We start from the raw sequence: 26,065 nt of genomic DNA, 5'->3' as shown, positions 1-26,065 counted from the left end.
TTTTCGCAAGCCAGTGTCAGCTCTGATTCAAGAGGCGAACCAAATGCAAGGCATGATTACAATATGGTTAGTAAAAACAATGATTTTTAATTTAAATCCGGTGAGTATTACTAAATATTCACAGGAACCTGAATTTGTGAGTGCTTATCTGAGGAATAAGATTCCAACATTTGTTTACAGTTATCCTCTTCGGAAGGAGAATCTGACAACACGCAGCCGACACATCACTCAGAGTTAGCATTGCAAAAAATGGAAATGAATTCTGAAAAGATATTAGCTAAGCATTATTTGTAGTGCTGATTGTCAGTGGTAGAAAAATTTCCTTTCATTTTTTTCAGAAAAGATCCTTGTCTTGATAATCATACATCCTTTTCTGCAGTAGCATATAATTGTTTGTATAGTATAGAAATCAGGGTGATATAATAGAAAGCTATTAATTGTTTCCTGATGCTCAGGATGTAATTAACTTTCCTCTAGCTGAAATTAACTTTCCTCTAGCTGAAATTAATTTATTTTTTCTAAAATGTAGAAAGAGTAATTCGTAGCTTAAACTGCTAAATTGCTGCTTGGTCAGTGCAGACAGAGGGAGATTGTGATGGGAAGAAGCTCAAAGTAGCATTATCATGTACAAATCCCAAAAGAGATCGTACAAATACCATTTTGAGAGTGATTTGGGTCTAGAAGCCTAAAGACTTGTCTTGGACAATTAAAGTATTTTCAAAACTTATAGCATTTGGACAAACTCAAACCTTTCAGGTCTTTTGGGAAATGGCAGAAATAGATGAGGTTAAATGAGATTAATAAGTATATCTCTGTGATGAGAAGAATAGGAGCCATTGGTATCATACTATGTATGTCTAGTTAGATGAGGCAATGAAAGGGGGTTCTTAAAAGCCCACCAAACAGAAAAAATAAAGCAAAACTTATTAGATGCTTATTTTAATAATATTTCTTTCTTTATCTGTAATTTATGCAAAATTACGCAACTTTCTAAAATAGATAGGAAAAAGGTGTCTTCATACAAGAAGCAAGTACCAAGGAAGGCTGGCTGTCAGGGTAGGGTTTGGCTGGATCAAGTGATGTACAAGGAACTGCTGAGGGCTGAGTCTGCTCAGCTTAGAGAAGAAAAGGCTTGGATACTGCTGGTTGCAACTACTAAAATGAGAAGATGTAGGCAAAAGGGGAGAGACTCTTTTCTGAGGTGCACAGGGATGGTACAAGAGGCAATAGTCAAAGTTTGCAAGGGTCTTTCTAATTAGATATTTGGAAAGAATTATTCACCATAAGGGTAAGTAAAAAATCAGACTGGGGGCCCAGAGAAGCTCCGAAGTATTAAAATCTTGCCTGGACATGACCCTGAGCAACTTGTACTAACTGGATATGCTTTCAGTATAGGTTGGACCAGATGACCTCTAGAGGTCCCTTCCAGTTGCATATTTCATGAAGGCAGAGTGTGATGTCTTCTTTAAGCTATGGTGGCTAATATTAACAACTTTTTGTTACTGGCTGATAACCAGGTATTATTGTCTGGTCAGTGGAATTGGTGGCAGGGCTTCTAAGAATGCCTTTTAACTACTTCAGTGCAAAATCAGATAAGTTAGTTTGTACCACTGCTTGCTCTTACATTGTCCAGCTTTTCGAGCAAATTTAAGGATGAGAAATGTATCCATTCCCAAATGAATGTCTAAGAACTTTTGAAATATCTCTATTTCAACTGAGATTTTTAGGAAGATTTGAAGGTGACAACCTGACTCCCTTGACCTCACTGTCTTGAGTTAGGCCAAGATTTCACCCCAAATCATGTGAGATTCATGAGATGCCAACATCACAACTCTTCCGACCACCAAGATTGCTATAAGGTTATCTGTAGATTAATTTCTTAAGAACTTGGGGGACAGAAACCAAAGTACAAATAGTTAGGACATGATGGGTTTATATCAGTCCCTGAAGGATGAGAATAGAGAAAAGATTGGAGACACTGTACAGAGTAATACGTGCTGGAAGGCCAATAGGTCACAATGCCAGAAATCCTGCTGGCTGTGTAGTGTTGGCATTACATGAAGAACAGTAATCTCAGGGACAGCCACCTGCTCCTCTGTTCTCACTGCCTGCCCAGTGTTGCTAAAGATGGATTGAGCCCTCTCAGATCCTCTCACACTGTGCACAAACGGACCACTTTCAGAGTTCATTTGTGTGCGCAGGTTCCTGTGCATGGTCCTGCAGCTCCAACTTTGTTTGCTGAAAGAGGGCTTTCAGTCATGTGCTGAGGGAGAAGAAAGTGTTTGAAATGTTAACACTTTCCTCCCTTGGAGTGGCATGTCTCATCCTGTAATCCATTTGGAATGTAATGAGATATATTCCCTTGCCTTTACAGATGCAATCAAAGACGTAATTAAATCAAGCATGTACCCAACCATTATCCCACCTTGTTAAAAATAATAACATTTCTATCAGCACACACAAAACAATGTGCTTTATCGCAATGTTGCAAGGCCTAGATCCTTTAAAAATATTTCATAATGGGGGAAAATCCAGTCATTTAAGTTATCTATAAAGTGGTGGTTTTTCCAAGTGCTGTACTTTGGTCCTACTGTAAGGAATCAAATATGGGTGGTTGGAAGATAATTGCTTTCATTCACTTTGTTTGGTTACAGAGGGGCTAGAGCTGCTCCAATATAATGTATTAAGAACTTCATGTGACTTTTTTTGTGGTTGAATCTGTAAATCAACGCCAGCTGAAACAGCATATCCTACATGATTTCACATGAAATATGTTTGTACTCTGTATTGCTTTCTTTACTGATGAATATGGAACATCTGAGTTTGCATGAGGCCAGTAACAACAATACTCTTGGGAAACACATTATTGGGCCAAAGGAGGAAGAAAAAAGGTTGCATAAACTATTCAAGAGAAGCACAATAAACATGGATTGAAAACCTTATTTTAACACATACTGGCTAAAGACAAGTTCCCGTGGACTGGAAATTGTGAAATTTTGCTTGCAGGCTAAAAACTGTAGACAGCACATGTCTTTATGTAAAATATCAGTATTTCACCTCAGAGAGTGACAAACCTGTAGGAAAAGGCACAGAAAGGTGTTGGCCTTTCTTGATCAGTGGTTTCATGTGTTTAGTGACCACAAACCTTTTGCAGTTTCAGCAGTTCATATATGCACAGCTTACTTACATATGGACTGAAATCTTCTAATCTCTATGGACAATCTGGATAAGGGGATAGAGGGCAACCTTAGTTTGCAAATGATACCAAGTCGGGCAGAAGTGTTGATCTGCCAGGGGATAGGAGGGCCCTGAAGAGCAATTTGATCAGGCTGGATCAATGGGCTGAGGCCAATTTTATGAGGTACAACGAGGCCCAAGTGCCAGGTCCTGCATTCTGGTCACAACAACCCCATGCAGTGCTACAGGCTTGGAAATGAGTGGCTGGAAAACTGCCCATTGGAGGACTTGAGGGTGCTGGTTTACAGCCAGCTGAACATGAGCCAGCAGAGTGCCAAGAAGGCTATGGGGGCATTCTGGCTTGTATCAGAAACAGCAGGAGTAGGGAAATGGTTGTCCCCCTGTACTCAGTGCTGGTGAGGCCGCATCTCAAATTCTGTGTCCAGTTTTGGGCCCCTCACTACCAGAAGCACATTGAGGTGCTGGAGCATGTCCAGAGAAGGGCAGTGAAGCTGGTAAAGGGTCTGGAGCACAATCCTATAAGGAGTGACTGAGGGAGCTGGGGTTGTTTATCCTGGAGAAGGGGAGGCTCAGAGGAGACCTTATCACTGTATACAACTACCTGAAAGGAGGTTGTAGCCAGGTGAATGTCAGTCTCTTCTTTCAAGTAACAAGTGATAGGGCAAGAGGAAATGGCCTCAAGTTGCACCAGAGGAGGTTTAGATTGGATATTGGGAAAAATTTCTTCATGGAAAGTGTTGTCAAGCATTGGAATGGGCTACCCAAGGAAGTGATAAAGTCGCTTCTGTTGGAGGTATTTAAAAGATGTGTAGATGTGGCACTTGGGGACATGGTTTAATAATGGACTTGGCAGTGCTAGGTTAAGGATTGGACTCAATGATCTTGAAAGTATTTTCCAAGATAAACATTTCTGTGATTCTATGATTCTATAGTTCAACATTCATAAAGCTCATTTTGGCTACATTCGAATTAAGACCTAATTAGCCCTGTACTGTGCTCTGAAAGTCAGGGTGAATAATGGACTAAACCTTGGCACGTGCTCTGGTATCCATGTGTCTGGGCAGCTCCAACAAGAAGCGCTTGTGGTCTGCCTGCCCACCTGTGCTTGTTGAAACCATTTGAAGAGCAACCATAGCCAAGCTCCCACAGATCTTGCCTTTCTTGAGGACAGGTGATGTCAGGGCTTGTCTTGAGTAAATGAATCAGATTACCACACAGTGTTGGGCCATTTATACTGATGACAGGTGAATATCTGAGTCTGAACCACTCAGGTCCTCTTGTCCTGTTACCCATCTAAAGCCTGTCTCTAACTTCCTGTGCAACATATGTTTTGGATTCAAGTTGAGGCCCAAGACAAAGTTTGGAGTATGTTGTAAACATAACCATATTGTTGTAATCTAAATCCAGCAGCATTCTACTTAGGCTGATGTGTACATAAAGCTGATGCCATTACTTGGTGAATAAGGGTCAGGGTGCATGTTCTGAGTTATTAAAGCAGTAAGAAGTCACAGTTTGACTTTATTGTCAGAGTACATAAATACCTGTTCACTGACCTTTCTGCATGTTGGAGAGAAAATTTTGCCTAGAAAGAGAAATGGCAAACATATGCCCAGCAATGGGAGCAAGATGTTCAGTAGAGCAACAGAATTTCTTTGGGGTCCTTGTGTATTTATTTATTATTTTAAAGGAAAATTTCCATTTAATCTTAAGAGCAGAGGAAGATTGCTTCTGTAATATTTATCTTTTCAAAGTTATCTACTTGTGAGCGTTTGACAAGGCCTAATCAAACAAGACAAGATCCTTGATAGCATCCTGACAGAAGGAACTATTCATAAAGAGTGGTTATGCCACAGCTGTGTATCTGTTCATGTCATATATGAGGTGCGGAAAAATGCTGAGCTAATCAAACAAAACCATCCTCAGGCTATATTTTTGCAAAAGGAAAATCTTTGAAATAGAATTAGTATTTAACCAGGATTTTTATTAATACATTTTCCTTAATGATAAAGTTCTTCATTAGCCTACCAGAATTTAGGCAGTGAGCAACTTCATGCCATTACATAATCCCCTTAAATTCATATGCCATAATTCTTCATGTTACGTGTTTGTATGACCTAGATAAAGAAAGAGATTTAAAGCAGATAGGGTGGGGTTTTGTTGTTAAAATGTTTGTGTCAGAAAGCAATCCTTTCTGTGTTTAAAAAATGAATACAGTAGTGTTATGTTGCAAAATTGTTGAGTAAAATCGTTGTTACCATTTGCATAGATGCATTTGGAACTCATTCAGTGTAGTCTGGGGCAATTAATAGATTTCCAAGACAATTTTCTTTTTTTTATCTCTAGATGGTGATTTATTTCTTCTTTTTTGTTTGGCATTTGCAGTGAAACCTTATTGGATATTACAGGATTCTCTTTAAGAAGAACAAGTATAAATGAGCAGAATGTTAATTAGTATTACACTGATTTGTTGCCTCCAGCTGACTGTGAAGGTCATACTGGCTTATATTTTACTCTCAGTGTTTTTCTTAAGCAAACAAGGCAACTTAAGGAAACTCCAAAAGCCTGTAACATCATTCTATTTAGGCTTCTATCCTATTTTGATTTTTTCATTTTAATAATTCCATACCCTATATTATTTCAATAAATAAAATAAAATCATATGCTACTCTATAAAATTAGACAAATTCCAGGCTAAAAAGACCAAGGTGACTATGACTAGGTAGACAGGTTCTTTGTGGTAGCTTCACAAGATCTCAGATTAGAGGCTGGAGGTTCCTGTGAACCTGGTGATCTGGATCTCAACAGGATGAGTGGATGTTGCACGTGAAGGCAGGAAAGACAGCTGAGTGCAGACACGTAGAGACTTCAGCCAAGGGTGAAATGCAGAGTGGGCTGTGGAGCTGACAGAGGGATCCTCTGCCATTGCCGTTCCTCCTGGCTTCTACACTTTGATTTAGCGAGGAAACAGAGCAGACCCTTGGCCTCTCTGCATGCTGCTACCCAGCTGATGGGGTTTCCTCACAGTACATCCCCAGCCATGTCTTGACACAGTTGTATGTCTCAAGGGTTGTAGGATTTCCTTCATATGTTGGAGGAAAACATGCCCCTAGTTTGGTGTCGACTGTATGATAGTGACTGGCCAGTTAATCCCTGTCCTTCCAGTCAGCCACATAAGGACTGTTGCATGTGTGCACAGAAAAAATGAAAACCAAGGAACATCCCGTGGCAAAAGCAAGGAAGCATGCTCAGAAATGTGGACATCTCTCGTTATACCTACAGCTCCTGAGCTTTGGCAAACAGACAAAGAATGTATATCTGCATATGTACTTTTAATAAAAGCTTTAATATAAACAGCAAATGTTTTAATATAGGCAGCATTTGAACTTTTGTTTTTTGCAGCCAACATGAACCAGGACTTTAGAAAGGCTGTGAGTCTTGGTATGGTGCTTTCAAAGGCCAGCCTCTGATACTCTTTCTTTCTGTAGTATTCCCAAGGTTGTTTGCAGATAGCAGTGTAAATCATGTAATTATAAAACATTAGACTGGAAGGTCTTCTGCAGAATATTATAACACTTAATCCTTCAGTATATTTATTACAGTCCTCTGAAAGTCATTTGAGTTCTTGTCGTAAGTAACAATTAGAAAATTTTTCTTCAAAACTTTGTCTAATTCTTACATTCTCTCAGCATCTCTTAAATATCTTTTCTTGCTCTCTTCTTTCAGCTCATCTGAAAGATTATCAACAGCAATTCTCTTCCTCTCATTTTCTGTCTAGATAAGGCCAGACTCCCAAGCCAGTATCTTTTTCTCTCTGGTCATGAGACTGGCTCATTATTTCTCATACTAGAGTAGTCCTACATCATTGCATCTATTTGAGCTCATTGTTCTGGAATGACATGGCATAAACAAAACACAATATTTAGATGATGTTCTGTAGTATCATATACAATGACATGAGCAACTGGACTTCACATCATTTCTGGAAACATCTCAGTTAATACAACCTAAGGTTGACTTTGGTTTTTATATGGTCTCTGCCTGTTTTCAGCCTGTAGTCAGTGCAAGTTTCACTGGAGCATATTCAACTGTTTCTTACTCTCTGTTGCTTTCAGCCTCTGAGTTCCCAGTTTTCAGCAAAGCATTTTGTTGTTAGTGCAGAGCCTTACATTTTATAGTCTAACCTGTTCCTCCATTTCTATTTATGCACAATTTAATCACCTCTAGGTATTCCAGTCAGATGGAACACTTACTTTAAGTGTTTAAAAATTTGAATCAATCCCAGTTTTATTTTGCAGTTTAGTGGTCAACCACTGGATTTCAACAACTTCTGGAAGACAGTGAAAAGAACTTTCTTGCATCATGTCTTCTGTCAGTGTAACATCCTGCATATTGTGGTAATGCCAGCTGTAGGAGGTAAAAAAAATGAATCAGTGCCACAATGCTGTAAGATTTTTTTTAAAAAGAAATTCAATACAGAATGCCTTTTTTTAGTGAGTACTTTTCCACTTAAATCTATCACAGCTTCCTTCAAAATAAAAATAAATTCCAGTAATGCAATTATACTAAAGAAGAAAAAAATGAAGATATTAATTTAGAATGGAAAGAGATAAACAAAGTTTGATGGTTTTAATACAGCCCACTGTGTATTGAAATAGTATTGCATCTACATTCATTTTAAGGTGAACCTACGTATTTGTGGGAAATGAGTAAAAAGTCCTTGAGTTGTAGCCTCAGTATAAAATCATGGTTGTTGACAATAGTACGTAACACTAAGTATTTTATTACTCTTTTTATTACCTGTCAGGTACTGGTTCTCTGTGCTTGATGTTGTTCATGATTACACAGCACAGTATTTGGATAAGAGTTTTGTGTAGTTATGGAAAGCACTTGGTAAAAGTAGTTGGGATATGAAGCACTATTAATGATGAAGGCAGATTTTTTTTTTGCTTTAAGCAGGGTTGCCAAGGACTGCTGAAAGAAGTCCAAACAGTTGGTGCTCCTCTGAGAAGCATAAAATATCAGGGAGAAGATCTCCTGCGTGTATGCGGCTCTCAGGTTGAGAGCAGCCATGCCTGGAAGGACTTTGAGCTCACAGATTACCCAAAGCCATATAATCTCCCAGCAAAACTATTTGTCACTTATTGACAGGGTGGGAGAAATACCAAACTGCACTTGAGATTAGGCACTTGACTGATTTCACTTCTCCCATGGATTTCTTGGGTTATCTCTGGCAGATAACACCCCCTTTTACTGTTTGCACTGCAGATCTGTTCAGTACTGTGGTGCTTTCTGGGCATTACAAGTCTGCTCTTCCCAGATGTGCTGAGAGATGGGTGGGTGAAAAGACCTCCTTGTTTCTCAGGCTGTCTGAAACTTGCTGCACGCACTGCAGGTGACCAAGGTCATACTCAGCTTTTCTCTCTGGATAAGTGTAAAAGAGATGTCAGCCTTGCTGCATAAGGGACCTCAGCCTGTAGCTTCTTTTGGCTTCCCTACCTTCTTGGGGTACAAGGTGCATCCAAGAGAGGAGCTTTCACACAGCCGGGCTTTCTGGTACTCACAGCCCCTTGTGTCCTTGCTGCAGCCCCTCTTCTTGACTCCAGTGATGCAGACCTGTAGTTCAGCATCCTATTCCCTAGATCCCGCTCTGTCTCTCCAAGATCCTGAATGGCAGTGCTAGCAGCAATAGCTGTAGCAGCAGGGCTTGTGCTCTTTGACCTGTATTTGCCCTGTTTAGCCCATTTAGCATTCAAAGGAAAGTTCTCCTCTTCCAGCCATGTTACTGAGATAACAGGTCTGCATTCCCTGACAAAAATTTCCTTGATTTTCACTGGCCTCCCTTGAGACCTACACTGCTCCTTCCTAAGTTTGCTATCCATAAAATAATTCTTTTATTGAGAGGTATTTTAGCGTATAAGTCTACAAGAGGTGCTGGGCTTATGGCTACCCTGTTAATCCAGTCAAGGGATGTCTATAGCAACAGTTCTCCTGTGGTTTCTGGTCTGCACTTTGAAATTTTAGTGGTTTATGGTAGAAGTCTTCAGTTTAGATTTGGGAAGACATCATTGAGAAAATTATTATTGATTTGGTAAGCCTGAGAATGTCCTTGCAATGGAGACACAGAAAAGTAATGTGGAGAAAATGTAGTTGATGGATATGAGCAAAGATGGCTTGCTCTTCAGTGGAAAGTCCATCAGTTCTTTTGGGGATCCACACAGTAGTATCACGTAGACCTGCATACATGCATCCCGTGGTGCATCCCAGCTCATCCTACATGAGTGAGAAGCACAATTATATTTGACTTCTCTGTAGAGAAGGAGAACTATGAGTTGCTGAGTTCTGACAGCTTCAGCCCAGAAAGCAAACAGCTGAAGCGAGACAGGCAGACTTCCACTTTCCTTATGACTAGGGGCAGGTCAAATAATAACTTGCCTGTATTCTGTGTTTTCATCTTTGTAAAACACGGTTTTATGCTTTCCAGCAAGCCAGAAGCTCTCAAGGCTCAAGCGCATAGGCAAGTAGATGTATATTATTCATGTTTGTACACAATTTACTTAAAAGTGAAATGCAAATGAAATGTCTTGGCAGGCAGGGGGATCAGCCGCTTCACAGCTTCCGTTGCTTTTACAAAGGGTCTCTAGTTTTATGACAGATTATTACAAACACACAGATATAATTTCCTTTTCAGTCTGGAGTACTGAAAGGGAGCCTGTGACTCTGAATTTCTGGCCTGAATTTATGGACTGAAAGAGTGTCTCCAAGACACATCATTTTGATTTCATCCCAGACCGTAAGCCATGACTGTGTCTGTTCCCCAGAGTTTGCTTTGATCCCTAACTATTACTAAAATGTTATGAGTACTGGGGATGTCCCTGTGCATGCTTGGTTGTGGGCTTAGTGACCTTAGTGCTTTCTGAATGCATAAAAAAAGACCTCATTAAAGAGGCAGCCACAGTGTTTTATTTAAAGCCATGGGGACACTGGTGAACCATCACTTCTTTGAAAGCTTTAGGATTTCCTCTGCCATGCACCCAGAGATGGTTTACCTGAAGTCTTTCTATCTGGCTCTGTGTTCTGGCATCTCTTCACATTGACTACATGGCTGCAGGCAAAAAAGCGGAGACAAACACAGTGTTGAGAACTGGTATCAGGAGCTGCTTTGAAGACAACCTCTCTAACCCCATTTGAGATGTTAGAATTCCTTGTCTGCCACAGCTACTGACACAGAAATATTTTCATCGTATTTCCAGTATGACCCCATGTTTTAAAGGGTATTCTAGCTCCTGTGAATATCAAGTAACAAAACTAAGTGATTGCAGAGCTGAAGCATAAATAGAAAGAGGAACATTCAGCAGTAAAATGCTGACACTTCAGCTGAGACTTGGCAAGCCCAGCTGGAAATGCTTGTCCCAGCAACACACACTACATTCACAGAGTACCTTCATGATTGCCTCTGTGTAAAAAGTTCATATCCTCATGACCTATTTTATTTTTTTGCTGACAGTGCAGTGGCAAAAGTTTAGTATAAAGGACATTTCAAATGGTTCTGTATTTTCCTGGGTCTGTGTATATACAAAAATGCTGCCTTATACTCATTTATTTTGTAATTAATTGGGTCTGCAACTGACTTGTGAGGTTTAAATTTCAGTGGGACTTATGCTTCTAAGTCACTGAGACACTTTGGAAAATGCCATCTTTTGTAAGATGCGTGTCTGCTGTGCTGTAGACAGGTCATATGCTTATGTTCAGAAAACAGCCAAACTTTGTGACCTCTGGGCGGATTCAAAACTGTTCTGTTTCCAACAGAAAGGGGCAATTCTACCTGCCAGTGGCACACCTGTGATAACCCTTGAGAAGAGGTGTGAAAACCCCATGTTCTTTAGCCACCATGAATTGTCCTCATCTTTGTCAGGATACTTTTTCTGTCTGTATATGTTTCTCCCTAAGGATGTTGTGACTTGTTTTTCTTGGAAATAAGTAAATCCTTCTCTTACAGAAGTTCCAAATACAGGAAACTTGTGAAAGAATTTGAGGCTGGCAGAAACCACTTCCACTACTTTGCCTTCTTGCATATCACTGTTAATTTTCAAGGGATCTAATATGGTTTTGTTCAGAGTTTACCAAATTTGATAGAATTGTGGTAGTTCAGTGAATGCTGACTGGCAGTGCTCCATCTGGGATAGTCTCTGAAACCAAAGTGTAACACAGCAGTAACCCATGAGCGTGCTAGAATTCAGCAGCAGCAGTTGAGCACTCTGAGGCAGGACATGCTTTGTGCCATGACCAATTACAACGTCAATGTGTATTGTTCAATAATTAATAAATTCTGCTAAGAATTTCCATTTTAAATGATCTCTTCACTGGTGTTTTGTCCTTCCATTAAAAAAAATAATATTGTTCTAAATGATGTGTTCTGTGATATAGATGATATATATATGACATATAGTATAGATGATTACATGCTGCAAAATATCATAATGAAAATATTGTATGTCATTTGCATATATATCTATATATCATATATATACATATGCGCACATACACATATTTATACACACTTTGAAACCAAGCCATATATATGTTGCTTGGCTTCACGAAGGGCAAGTCTTGACTGACCAACCTGGTGGCCTTCTGTGATGGAATAACTACATCAGTGGACAGGGGAAGGGCTGCAGATGTCATTTGTCTGGATTTTTTAAGGGCCTTTAACAGAGTCCACCACAACATTCTTCTCTCTAAATTGGAGAGAGATGGGTTTGATGAGTGGGCTGTTCAGCTGATGAGGAGTTTGTTGGAGGGTCACATCCAGAGGGTAGTGGTCAATGGCTCTATGTCCAGATGGACACTGGTGATGAGGGTGTCCCTCAGAGGTCCATACTGGGAGCAGTACAATTTATTATCATCGTCAGTGACGTAGACAGTGGTATCAAGTGCACCCTCAGCAAGTTTGCAGATGACACCAAGCTGAGAGGAGTGAATGACACACCTGAGGGACAGAATGCCATCCAGAGGCACCTGGATAAGCTTGAGAAGTGGGTCCATGGGAGCCTAATAAGGTTCAACAAGGCCAAGTGCAACGTGTATGCCTGGGTCAGGGCAACCCGTGCTATATTAATACAGGCAGTGGGATGAACAAATCAGGAGCAGCCCTGCTGAGAAGGACTTGGGGTGATGGTGGATGAAAAGATGGATGTGACGTGATGTGACTCTTGGGGATGGTCTAAGGGTTGGACTTGATAATCCTTGTGGGTCCCTTCCAACTTGTCATATGCTGTGATTCTGTGACTCTCTAATGTGCGATTGCAATCCGGAAAGCCAATCATATTCTGGGCTGCGTCAAAAGCAGTGTGGTCAGCAGGTCAAGGGAGGGGATCCAGCCCCTCTGCTCTAGTGAGACCCCACCTGGAGTACTGTATCCAGCTCTGGGGTCCTCAGCACAGGAAAGACATCAACGTGTTGGAGTCAGTCCAGAGAAGGACCATGAAGATGATTAGAGGGATAGAATACCGCTTGTGAAAACAGAAAAACAGCCCGGGGAAGAGAAGGCTCCAGGAAGACCTTATTGTGGCCTTTCAATTCTTAGAGGGGGCTTAGAAGAAAGATGTGGACCTACTTTTTAGTAGGCCCTCTTGCAATACAGTATGGGGTAGTGGTTTAAATTAAAAAATGGTAGATTCAGACTAGATATAAGGAAGAATTTTTTTGTGATGACGGTGGTGAAATATTGGAACAAGGTGCCCAGAGGGGTGGTAGATGCCCCATCCCTGGAAACATTCAAGTTTAGGGTGCAGGGGCTTTGAGCAACTCGGTATAGTGGAAAATGTGTCTGCTCATTGCAGATGGGTTGGACCAGATGACCTTTAAAAGCCACAACTAAAACACAACCCAAACTGTTCTACAGTTCTATGATATATGCATCTTTGTGTGTGTGTATGATTGTTTCAGGAATGTTAAAAAAGGTGAATGAGTGGAGCTCCATATGAAAGGCTTCGTACCATCTTGTCTATTTAGAGTGTCAGGGACCAACCTGTTCTCTGCACATTGTTCCTGAGCCTTGCTAGGATAAATGTAGGGACTATATAGGATGTACTAGGAAATGGCAGATAATTTATTCAGAAAATTACCAGGAAGAGCAGGAGGTTTTTAGGGTTCTTTTCATGCACAGAAATCAGGATTGGATAGTGTTTTGGAAGATCTCTGTTAGCCAAGCCCAAACTACTAGACTTAATAAAGGGAAATATCTGGGTGAGATATTTGGACCATGGTCCAGTTAATGATACAATTACTGTCTTTATCCAGCAGGCTGGCCTTTTCTGGGTTTAAAAGTAAAGCTAAACTCTTGTGCAGGCACTGTCTTTTAAGTCCTTATCCATTGGTCCAGAAAAAGATGCAAGAAACTTCAAAATGTGTAATGTCCCTGGTGGAAAGAAAAACGTCCCTGTTGGTTGGAAACAAAATGCAAGTTTCATGTAGCTGCAAGAGCAGTTTTGTCCCAAGTTAATGCCTGATCCTTCATTTCTAGGCAAAGATTTAGATTTTTCCATTTTCTTGACTTTTCTGACAGTTACCAAAGAAAATGCCTCTCAACAAATAGCATTGTTCCAGATAGCGCTGAACACACTTACTGCAAATCAGAAGCAGCATGTTCCAGGTTATCCTGTTCCATGCTACACAGGAGGAAGGCACTTCTGGTTGGAGCGAGAGTCCCTACATGTTGTTAATTAGGAGCAACTCCTGTTTAGACAAGCCCCCAGGAAACTGTTCTGGCATGCATGTTTGCAAATACAGCCTGTCTTTATTTGTTGCAAGCATGACTAAGAGTCATGGATATCAGTTTGTAAATACTAAAGGGTTGCATATGCCTGTTACAGTTCACAGGCAATTGCTCAAATGCTTTTGATCTCGCATTGTTTTTCTCCAGGTAGGGCAGACTGTGGCCCCTTGTGCAAAATCTGACAAGTAGTCTTGACCAATGCATGGAATTATGTATGGATGATGTACTGGTGTACACAAGATCGTATTCTGGTGTTCAGCTATTAAGTTGTAGAAAGAGGGTCAACTTTTTGAAGGCTTATTGAGTCAAAGTGTCTCCCCATCTACCCTTGTTATTTGCCCTCTCCTCCCCTTCTCCTCTCAAGCTGGTCAGGATTTGTCAGTCAGCTAATTCTCCTAATCAGCTCTTGAGAAAAACTTTTTGTAGTGAGAAAAATATGTTTGATGTTAGGTATTTTCCAGTCATCATGTAGGCTAGCTGACGTAAAGTGATTAATGTTACTTAAAGGGAAAAACATCAAGGACTTTGAGTGAGAAGCCTGTTTCCCAATGCCAAGGGATAAAGAATTTCCCACTTCATGTGGGCATTGGCTCCAGTATAATTGCATTCACCGGCGCATTTCATTCCTTTTTGACCCATTTGATTTATCTCCTGATAAATACTTATGAACACAGACACATTTTTTGAATTCCTGCCTAAACTTTTGATTTGTATACTGCAATATCTGCTCAATAACTTTACCTTAGGCTTCTGTATTTGTAGTTTACACTGGGTACAATGCCAATTTACTGAGCTACTTCTCCTCCATATAGTTTGATTTTTAGCAGGTTTGTAGGGGTGAGAGAGCCTTGACAGAGAGAACAGCATACATCACCAAGGACAAAACCTGTTCCCCTTCTGTTCTTTATTCCAAATAAATTAGCATGGCCATAATTCAGTATGGATACAGTTGGTATAGACTGCAGCAAAGGTTCCCACATCCATTGTAGATAAATTTGTTTTTTCAGGCTTCTTGAGGCTTATGTGGTCATGCTGTCATTGACTTAATGATTTTATAACCTCTTAGCAAATTCAGATCCACTTTAGCTAGTGGGTGGAAGTAATTAAGATTATGACATTTCTATGAGTTTTATGAATATAGGCAAAAAGGCATATACAGAGACTCTGTGAATGGTCTGAATGAGTAAAAAGATTGTAGTGGGAACTTGTGTCTTTTGACGTGGCATAGAAATTGAAATATTTATAAGCCCACCAACTGCAGGAAAGCCTGAAGTCAGAATTGAAGACCTAGATGCTCATTTCTGGGGCTCTTGGCTGACTTGTTTGTGGAATGCCAGAGCAGTACTGTTACACTCCTGTGCAACATGTGGACAAAGAAGGCGGTTTCCCTCTCGTATCAGATGAACCACAGCCATTTAGACTTACACAAAGCTGGGTTGAGCTGTCTGCATATGTATTATACACTCTTTTTATAATTTTGTTCTTGCAGATTATTGTGTGACATAAGACTGGATGAACGTTAACAGAACCTGGAATGTATTTTAATTGTGAATCTCCATCAGACATACTGATAATTGCATGTTCTATAATTAAAACGGTGTCGGCTTTTCTTTCTGAGCATGGCAACAGCTGTTAGAGCACATCTGGAAAATGTGCTATAAGCAAAGATATTTTAGCTCAGAGAATTTCACAATGCCTGAGATATTAACCAGCATTTGTTTACAGAATACTGATTTATCAGTATTTCTAATGTAAAACTCTTAGATTTTTTAATGATGTTTGCAAAGCTGGTTTTGAATTAACATCATAGATTGGCCATTCCAGTGTTGTTCACAGCTAAACACTGCAGAACAGAAACATTGCTTTGTTACTATTTTTAGGTAGATGCCTACATAAGCCTTGTCTAATGCCCTAATATTACTTTCTTCACTGATTTCAGCCAAATATTTTCCCTTTTTTTGATTCTAGAGCGAAATTATTGTTTCATGCTGGAATTTTCTTGAGGCTCATGTTAACACTCTTCTGTGTTATCACCCTTGTACCCCCTACAATTATTGTAGCATTACTCAGGACCCTTTGAAGTCAATGAGAGTGTTTACAAGGTAGGATCCTGGCCACTTGGAAATGAACAGCAATGTTTCTGTTTGTGACAGGAGCCCAAGCATTGTGGTTTCTGTGCTTTCCTCCAAACTGGGGTATAGGCATGGCACTACAAAAAGATTTTCTGATATGATTCATTAAAATGGAACAAGAAAGCATAAAACTTAAACAAAACTTTAGAAACCTCTATCCGTTAATTTATTGGTAATGTTGCTTATTTTGTTTCTTTAGAAAAAAAAATATTAAAAATAAAGATGCAGAACCCCAGAACCTTTATTAACCAGGTATTACTCTAATCAGGATCTAGCATTCTGACCCAAACATCTCAAAAACAGCCAGCCAACTTGCTTTCAAGATGATGGGGGAGATTTTGCAGCTAGAGAGCATTTACCAACAGGTCCCCAAGTGACAAATCAGTTCTTGATTTGAAGTAGGACGCAGCTCTTTAGTGACAGATAGCATTGTGTTGGAACAGCTTCACACCTGAATTTTAAATCATAAATGCTATGCTTGTTGTGCAGCTGGAGGCAAAATGCAGTTACTCAACCAAGGGAGAAACTACAACTGAAAAAATGAATGAGATAAAAAAGAAAAAAGAATCTACAGCAGTGATACTATAAAATAAAGGAGTAACATGGAATGTATTAGAGGTAATGTGGGAAAATTAATTCCAAATTATTGGCAGTTTAATTGACCTACAGGAAGTATTTTAATGGATTTAGTATACTGTTCTGTTCTTTAGTTTTTAAACTTTTCCACTGAGCAGAAAACAAGTTTTTTCAATTATGAAGTTTAAAGTTGTAACAAATGGTTGCTGTGGGTTTCCTGGTTGTGAGATGCCAGTAGTGGAGGTGTGGCTGGGTCTCTTCCTATTCTACCCAACACCTTCAAAGCCCATCCTTTGAGCAGGGCTTGGGTGCTGCTCTGCTCTTGTCCTAGTCTTTCTAGTTACAAAGGCTCTTTGCAAATGATACTCAGAACGTGATTTGACCCCCAGGCTCCGACTGCATGAAGAAAAGGTCATTAAAGATCGACGGCACCACCTCAAAACGTACCCGAACTGCTTCGTCGCCAAAGAGCTGATCGACTGGCTGATTGACCACAAAGAGGCCTCTGACAGAGAGACAGCCATTAAACTGGTGCAGAAATTACTGGATCACAGCATTATCCACCATGGTGAGTGCAATATCAGCTGCTAAAAAGTTCTAAGCTATATTTTATTGAGTGTTTTTGAAACAAAGGGAAATTCCACTCCTGCTCTTCAACCGAGTATAGGACAGTTAGGATTCTTTCCCTACCAGAAATAGAGCACCTCCCTTGGACTGTGCTGATGTGCAAGGTCCCCTGTGCCCTGAAGGACATGAGAAGCTGAAGAGGTGTGGAGTGACCCAAGGTAGCAGGGTAAGATACTGGAGACTGTGATACTGCTTCCCTGCCTCCAGAGCAGCCCTGCCTGTATTGTGCCCCCCCCTCTACCTGCTGCCCCCACTTCCCTGCTCCTAAGAGCACAGCTCTCCAGCTGAAAAACCCATCTGAAAAATCAGCCAGCAAAAAAAAGATCATTTTTCTCACGTGGATTAGTTCCCTGGCCCTGTCCCTCACACCAGCTGCACAAACATTAGTGCTGGTACAGCTGCAAGAAGTTAGCGGTCCGGCTGTGCCCTGATTAATTTTCTCCTAAACTTGTTGTCTATTTGAGATCTGTTTCTTTCAGCTTCTTGAATAACAATTTATGCTGATGAAAAGGAGACTTCCAATTCAGTGGTAGCATTTAGTTGCCTTTTGGGGCACAGAAAGGCTGGGAAGCACACAAGCGAAGACCCAAGGCCTCGATTTCAAGCCTATAGTATTACCCATATCAAAAAGGCAAATGTACCCTTTGTTTCTTTTTTAAGAGAAAACTGAGTGACTGCGAACAAACAAATGTTGACTTTATGCAGAGGTCATTGTATGTGCAGCAATGCTGCTGCTATCTGCAGTACATTAACAATACCTTAATTAGAGTCAGAAATGCACGTACTGAATGACTGCCACTTCTACAGCTTCTGCTTGGCTATTAAATGAAAATTCTGTGTAGTTATGGAAACTGGAACTCATGGTAGATAGTTAAAGAATAAAGTAATTATAGGGTATTCAAATCCGACTACTTAATCCTCTATTGAGAAAATGTCAGTGAAGAGTTGCGTGGATGCCTGAGTGACTTAATTTAATTGAGCAATAGAGGCTTTATTGCTGAATGCTTGTTTAAAGCTCTAACAACCTCAAAGTGTTTTCTACCACAGGATCCAATTGCACATTGTAGCTTCCACATGAATTTCATATGTATGTGTGTGTATATATTACACATGGAACAGCTGTTTCTTGAAAATTTTCACATATTGCACTCTAATAAAATAGTTTAGAAAGTGAGCTAGGGTAGGCAAATCCAGGGAGGTTCAATCAGGTTCTGCAGGATGCTTCAGCTCCCGTATCAAGTGAAGGAGGTACCAGTTTCTGCTTCTGTGGTGCAGAATGTACCCTATGTATATAGGCTGACAACTCTGTTAGGAGCAGCAGCTTGCTTGGGATGGCTCCCATCAGTTTATGCCCTTGATGGGGCTCTGTTCTGCATTTACAAGAGCCCATCATCAGCTGCTGTCTTACAAACCTAATTTGGCATTTCCCAGTGTGCTTCTTATTGTACCTACCATTTGCTAGCTGGCATGGCAGAGCAATTGAGACAATTTGAAGAGGGAGAAGGCTTTGATTTTAACTGTTTCTTTAGCGAGTCTCAGGTTTCCTACAGCATTGCTAACTGATACTAATAACTTTAAGAAGTCTGACAAACCTTAAATTATTGGGCATTCTACCCTGGCGGCCTTTTAAACAAAGAAGCCAATAGACTGTTTTCAGCAAAAGGTGTTCTGAGTATGTAGCAGATGGATGCTTTTTTGTTCTTTATTTTTGCAGCAATACTCACAAGACTGACGAACACTTATCTCCCTCATCTTGAAATTTGGGTACCTGTCTGAAAGTTTTCTCCAGCCTTTCACTGGTTATTAGAACAGAGCAAAGTCGTTAGATGAGAAATACAGGGGGTTAGACTCTATATGTTCTTGCTTTGAAGTTCAGCAGCGGTACCTGGTAAATGGATCCTCAACTCCTTAACATATATGTGATTGTTTTTTTATTTAATTATTTTGTGTTTCAGTCTGTGATGAGCATAAAGAATTCAAGGATGTCAAACTGTTCTACCGCTTCAGAAAAGATGATGGGACGTTTCCACTGGACAATGAGGTGAAGGTGTTCATGAGAGGACAAAGACTGTATGAAAAGTATGTTGAAATCTATTCTGTAAAAGTAATTACTAAAGGATGATTTGTCATGTGAAAGCATAATCATAATTCCTAAAGCAATAGTACATCAAAATGCATGGAGGAAGCAGCTACTTATCTGTGTAGACACCATATCTACAGCTTCATAAAGAGATATATTTTAAATCGTAAGTGAAATTAATCTTTAGTGTTCTAGTATACAAAGTTTCTACAGCCGAAAAGTTATATTAAAAGTAGTTTAAAAAAAAAAAAGGCATCTAGTTATGACTTTAAACAGATTATTATGTGTAGATACTGAATATCCCACTGGATTACTTCCGTTAAATAACTAGATAGTTTAACCAGACTTCATAATGACATTTTTATTCAGGATGTGGAGATTTTGACTTTCAAGCAGAGAGAATAAAATGCATGTTGGCATATGCTACAAATTAATGCAAAAGTTGTGATGTGTTATTTACCAAAAAGCTTTAAGTATTGCTCTAGACTGAATACCACCCACTCTCCTGCTTGCTTGGAGCAGAAGCCTGCAGCAGTCAGGAGAGATGCTGTGTTTTCTCACCAGAGAAAATTTGTTTCCCTCTTGAAAGAAAGCATTCAGGAAACTCCTAAGTTTAAAAGGTGATAATAAACATTATTTTCAAGGTTAGCTGCCTGCGAAGATCAGTTTGGTGAGAGAACAATGAAAACAAAATATAAACAAGTAGTTGTAAATACCACTCCTTTTGTTGCCTCTATCATATAACATTTCCAGAGATACAGTGACTGTGACTATTTAAAATAAAAAAATAATAAATTGTATACGACATAAAAAAATGCACCACTGAAAAAATCCTCTGTTCGATGCACTGGAACAGATGGATTGAATCAGCCTCCTCCAAAGTCTTCTGTGCCTTACTAAGCACAGCATTTGCTCCTTTAGATTCTGTAATATGCAATGCCTACAAGCCTGACCCATACTATAAAAAGCTGGTTAGACTGTCTACAGTGGGTTTTTTTGTCTATATTTCTATTTCCATTCTTCCATGAGAAAAATAATTTTTTGTTGGTGAGGCTGATTCCAGTCTTCTGCATGAAAGGAGCCATGACACAAAGAACTCTGTTCTACCAGCGTCTGCTTTCATCACCATTTCTCTGCATGGAGAACTATCCCCAAACCCATGTCTAGTGTCCAACACGGTACTAGCAGAAAAATGTTCCTAACTGTAGAGATTGTTCCCATCTTAGAAAAGGAGTTAATGCCAAACCCAGCATCTGCATCTAAATATAGCAGCATCCTCACAAGGTGGCTGCTCCTAGGCAACGTATCTGAAGGGTTCAGAAACTTTTAAAACCATCCCTGAGTGCTAAATACAGTATAGATTAAAAATACCTGGTATTTCAAAACCAGCTGGTGACAGTCAAAGCTAATCAAAATTCTCCATGGATCATCAGAAATATTTTATATTCATGGGAGATAAGAAGGCATACCTATCTGGGCTTCACTTTGTTTATTTTAGCAAATCCAGTGTGCAGAGATTTCAGATTTTATTTAGTTCCCTTGTCCATACACACTTCTTAACAACACCTTCACAGTTTCATTGGATACATTTTAAACTCAAAATCTAATGCTGAAAGTCAGACTACTACAGAAAGAGTTCTGCAGTGAAATGTGTGGATGTGTAATATATCCATTGTATCTGTTTGCTGATAGTGCTGAGAAAGAAAATATTAATTCAGTGCAGTTAAAATAATTCCTAAATGGCAACAACTGGAGGAAAGTACTCATGCACAAACATGAAGTCACTTACCAGCATATTCAGCTTGTTTGTCAAAATACCTATGGGCCTAATTGCAAGAAAAATGCAACTATACCAAAGGATATCTGTCCTAATCCAACACATTTTGGAAATCTGTGTCTAATTTTGTAGATGTTGCTGACCTTCACTAGGCTTTGTTAGTTTTAGATAGACATTATAATACTATTTCTTCTCCACTCTCTGCATCAGGGCTGGAGTACTGCTACGTTCAGAAGCCAGTGTAGTCTGTGCTTGCCAAAATTGCATACACGTTACCCAATACCAGTCCATGCAGATTTGTACCCTCAATGAGTAAAATTAACAAAATGCTTTAGGAGGATCAGAAGGTTGTTGCATGGGAAGAGGAATGGATGCATTAGGCAGGTTCCCTGCATTCAGACAGTTGTTTTGAGTAAAAGCCTTGTTCTCTGCCCTGGGTCATGGAAACATAAGGACTGTCCACATGCTGAGGAGCTCCCTTTCCCTGTCTTTCCTGTCTCTAGTCTACATGACCACAAAGCTCCTTGTAACCTGGATTCTCCTTTCTTGTGGCGTTACCACCTTCACCTGCTGTGGACATGTTTGGTGGCTGTATCCACATGATTAGAAGATTTTAAATCATTCTCTGATTGTATTGTCCCTTCATTTTCACTGGAAATCATAAATCAGTTCAGATTCCCTACACATCATTGCAAACTTTGGTAACCTTTCTGTGAACATGTTTTGAGGTTCAAGTTTGTAACTAGACATGAAACCCACTGGATTTCCTACAGTCTTGTCTGAAATTGTTGAACAGTTTATCAGGTCTGAGATTGGTATCAGTTTTCAAGCTCTACAGGACTGACCAGATAGATTGAATGAGATAAATATGTTTCCTGTTCAACAAAACCCTCCCTGCAAATCTTAAATAAATCCAGCACAGACATTTCGTAGTTTAAAAAAAAAAAAAAGAAAAAAAAAAAGTTGTGCAGATATCCTGTTTGTATGTTTACAATTCTCAGTAGGTTTTGGTCAGGCACACAACATGTTGTTTCTGGTGCAGTTTAGGGTTTAGGAGCTGTCAGTCATTTCATGATGCTGACAACAACTGAGTTTTTTTCAACCAGATTTCACAGTGAAAGAAGTGCAGATTTATGGTTTTAATTTCAGGAAATCTTTCAGATAATTTTGAGACTGCATTCTTTGAATCACTTTCATTTTAACTCATAAGTGGTTAAGTCACATTTATCCTCTAGTGCAGTTATTTTGATAAAACAAGATTAAAGATTTCTTCTGAAAGGAGTTTGAATTTCAGTGTTTGGCTAAATACATTTCAGTGTAGGATAACAACACTTTTAGTAAGTAATATGTTTTGACATGAATAGCCTCATGTTTTCTTGAAACAAGGAAAAAATGGAAGAGTAAGAGGCAGTTCCCAGCTCTGGCTAATGAAAGGCCAGGTTTTTGACTGATATAAATTGGTACAGCTTTGTTGACAGCCATGGAGTTACAGTGATTTACTTCAGTGAGCGATGTAAGTCTATGGATTGCTGTGTCTGGGTTTGTTAAACTGGCAATTTGTCGTGTCTGTTTCCTCACAAGTCCGAATCCTTTGCAGCTATTCTGGGCACATGCAGAAGCGTGTGAAATGTCAAACTGAGCTTTTTTCCACTTGATATTTCTCCAGATTTCTTTTGTATGTCTGTAAAGCTCTAAAAATTAGCATTGCTTTTTCAAGGACCTCTCTATCTGCAACTTCAATGAGCTGGTAAACTAATTACAGACTCATCAAAGAACAATTAACATAATCCTAAGGATTTTTTATTTGGTGCCTGCAGAGCCTGGGTAACCAGTTATGGGTAACCATGCAGCAGATGGCACAAAAAGACACAAGCTTTGGGTTTGCATTTTTTAATGGGAGGGAAAAAGCCTGGTGAACAAGACACATTTAAAGATACTCTATTGGAGCATATTAGGTCTGTATTAGATATGCAAAATGTGGGACAAAATGTTGCCTTGCATGCAGATGCTTGTAAATCAGAATATTAAAAAATAAGGTGCTGGAGTCAATACCTTCTCCCCTGTGGCTCATACTCCTGCTTTTAACCTCATCCCTGACTTCAGCTAATTTTGACTTCCTTAGTTCTTACTCAGCTCAGAGCTTCTGGCAATGACACATCAACATCTAAACGAGCAGCTCATTGTGCTGCCACTGACAAACAGCTGTGGCTGAGCAGCCTTTGCCTGGTTTGATGATCTGCTACCTGGTGGTCAGATCCAGTTAATTCAGCCTTCAGGTTAGTGTCGTTAAAGGCAAGAGAAGAAATATTTCTGGTGAAATAACAGATGCTGGATCCAGTCAAACCTATTCACTGTAATTTCAGATGAAACTTCTCTCTGTTTTCTTATGGCACAGATTTTTCTGATGCTTCCCAAAGGAGGTGAGGTTATATTCTGTAATCCCTGGACATACTGGCAGTTTAAGAAGCAGATGGCCCATGTATGGATTTACATGAATTTCAATTCCTTTATCAGAAGGTCAAAGATTAAGCACGTCCAGAATATGCTTGTTGTACTTTAGTTGTGCCCTTAATTTCAAAATAGTTGGTGAAGAGAGGGGACTCTTGCATGAAAAAAAAAACCATTCCATTTCTGAGCTGTTACTCTGAAAGTCTTACCACTAGTCTTATTATTAGCCTATAATAAGTAAAATAATTATGAAGAAAAATCAGATTGGTAACTAAGGATGCTGTGGTGCTCAGTCTTCCAAGAAAACAAAAAAAAAAGTGGAATTCTGTGTTAAAAGGAAACAATTCTCATTTTTTCTTTCAAACTGTTCTCTTTCAGACTTTCAACCTGACTTTTGCATTAATAGGCTTTTTTCTTCCTTTTTTTTTTTTTTAATAGTGTGTCGTTTGCCCAGATAACTTGAATAGAGAAGAATTTTATCAGTATATCCTTCAGCTATGTACGTGCCAATTGCTAGGGGATTTAGAGACATCTCATGGTGTTCCTCTGAACTCTGGTGTTTCACAGAGCCAGCTGAGGTGCAGAGACTCTGAGCCTCAGATGTTAAAATGTGTTCAGGTGTGTAGCTCACTGACTACAGCTCCATGTAAATGTTGTACGCCAAATATTTATCAGCCACCCAAACCACAGAACTACTTTTTTCCTCCTCTTGAATTTTTCTGCAGCTGTTTTAGAGCTTATGGGGAGAGTTTTCAGATTCACTTAAATGACTTCGGGGCATAGTCCTGGTAAATGTAAATATTAATTAGGAAGCTTTGAACACATTAGTCACATTCTAGTGCTTTTAAGATAATTTTTTTTCAAAGTTGATTATACAGTAACTTTTAGAGAACCTAGAGGACTAACTGGGGGACATGTGAAACTTAAAAATCTAATTTTCTTTTAGGTGAAAACACAAGAAAACAGTGACTTCACACAGGGATATATAGCCTAAATTTTTTGACTAAGCAGTTATAAATTGATAGCTTGAGGAGCAATTTAGTAAGTCAGTGAAAACCTCGTATATGTTTGCTTAGTATCAGTGAGATTTGCCAGAATACATCTTAAATTGCTTTTCTCAAGAACTGTTTTCCATATCAATTCCCTCCCCCCCCCAATACCAGGCTGATGAGTTCTGAAAACACCCTTCTGCAAGCCAGGGAAGAGGAAGGAGTCAAGTATGAACGGACATTTGTAGCATCAGAATTCCTTGACTGGCTGATCCAGGAAGGAGAGGCCACGACACGAACTGAAGCAGAGCAGCTCGGCCGCAGGCTTTTGGAGCACGGAATTATACAGCATGGTGAGAAATTTACTACCAAGTAGTAAAAGCTGCGCTTACTGTAGCACTTTCTTCTGGTCAAATCAAGTGGAGAGGCCCTTGTCTTCTTGATCATAGTATGTTCTAAATGATTTCAGGTAGGAGTCTGGGTAAAAGGCGTATATTTTGAAAGCTCATTGTATTAATTCAGAAAATTCTGCCTCAAATGCAGAATACAGCTAGAATTTGAGATTGTATAATAACAACATAAGGATGTGGATGAAAATCAGTTCTCCTACGCTTGTGGTAATTAACTTGTAGAACTTGCTATCAGCAATATTTAGAATTGAGGTAAATAGCTTTTTAAGGATCAAATAGGGATTAGAGCCATAAATAAGCTAAATTCTCTACGCAGAATAAAAATTCGAGGTTCTGTATATTTCGCTATTTGAAGACAAGAGCAGAGCATAATCTGATGCCAGAAAAGCAACTTTCTCTCTTGGTCATGTGGCAGAGTTGTTCTAGTATGTTTGTGCAAGAAAGAGGATATCTTTTGGTTGAAGTATTATTGTATTTGTCTTGCCCATATAACTTCTTTGAGGCAGGAATCAAATATTTCTTCATGGTCCAGCACAATATGTCTGGCGGATGCATCTTCCTCAAGAAGCTCCTTCCGTTAAGGGTGGAGGAGACAGAGTTTTCTCTATATAATGCCCCAAGGGTGAAGACATGAACACCTCTGACACTGAACCCCATTTTACATGTTGCCATCATCTGCTCTCAGTGAAAGTTGCCCTTCTGTGACTGGGCATTTCCCACCATAAATGTGTTGCAGTGCCTCTGGGAGCAATGAAGGGGTGCCAGGAGATGACAGATCAAGCTGGCAGAATCTACATTGTTTAGTGCCCAATGGGAAAGTAATCAGATCCTGGTGTTCTGAGTGTTGTCACATCAACTCTAATTCTGACAGAGAACAAAAAATTGACAATATTAACAGGTTGTTAGTATAAAAGGTGGTAGGTTGCCTAGGTTGCTTGTTACTTTGTGAGAAAATGTAGCTTTAATGAATAGAGAAAAATGGGAGTGTAAATGATGTGCACAGTTCTGTCATGGTTGTAATCATGCTCACATTATCTTTAACTTGCAATTACTA

General features: G+C 39.6%; 1 protein-coding gene across 1 annotated transcript in view; it reads left to right on the top strand.

Moving 5' to 3' along the window:
- DEPTOR (DEP domain containing MTOR interacting protein) overlaps positions 1-26,065 on the top strand; it is a 74,102-nt gene that overhangs the window by 9,117 nt on the left and 38,920 nt on the right. Inside the window, exons 3-5 of the mRNA XM_027645617.1 lie at positions 17,070-17,248; positions 19,263-19,386; positions 24,776-24,954. Coding sequence (XP_027501418.1) covers positions 17,070-17,248; positions 19,263-19,386; positions 24,776-24,954 — 482 coding nt within the window. The remainder of the gene's footprint in view (positions 1-17,069; positions 17,249-19,262; positions 19,387-24,775; positions 24,955-26,065) is intronic.

Source organism: Corapipo altera, unplaced genomic scaffold, assembly GCF_003945725.1.
Source record: "Corapipo altera isolate COAL_440 unplaced genomic scaffold, ASM394572v1 51, whole genome shotgun sequence".
NCBI lineage: Eukaryota > Metazoa > Chordata > Aves > Passeriformes > Pipridae > Corapipo > Corapipo altera.
This window is presented reverse-complemented; position numbering and strand designations above follow the sequence as displayed.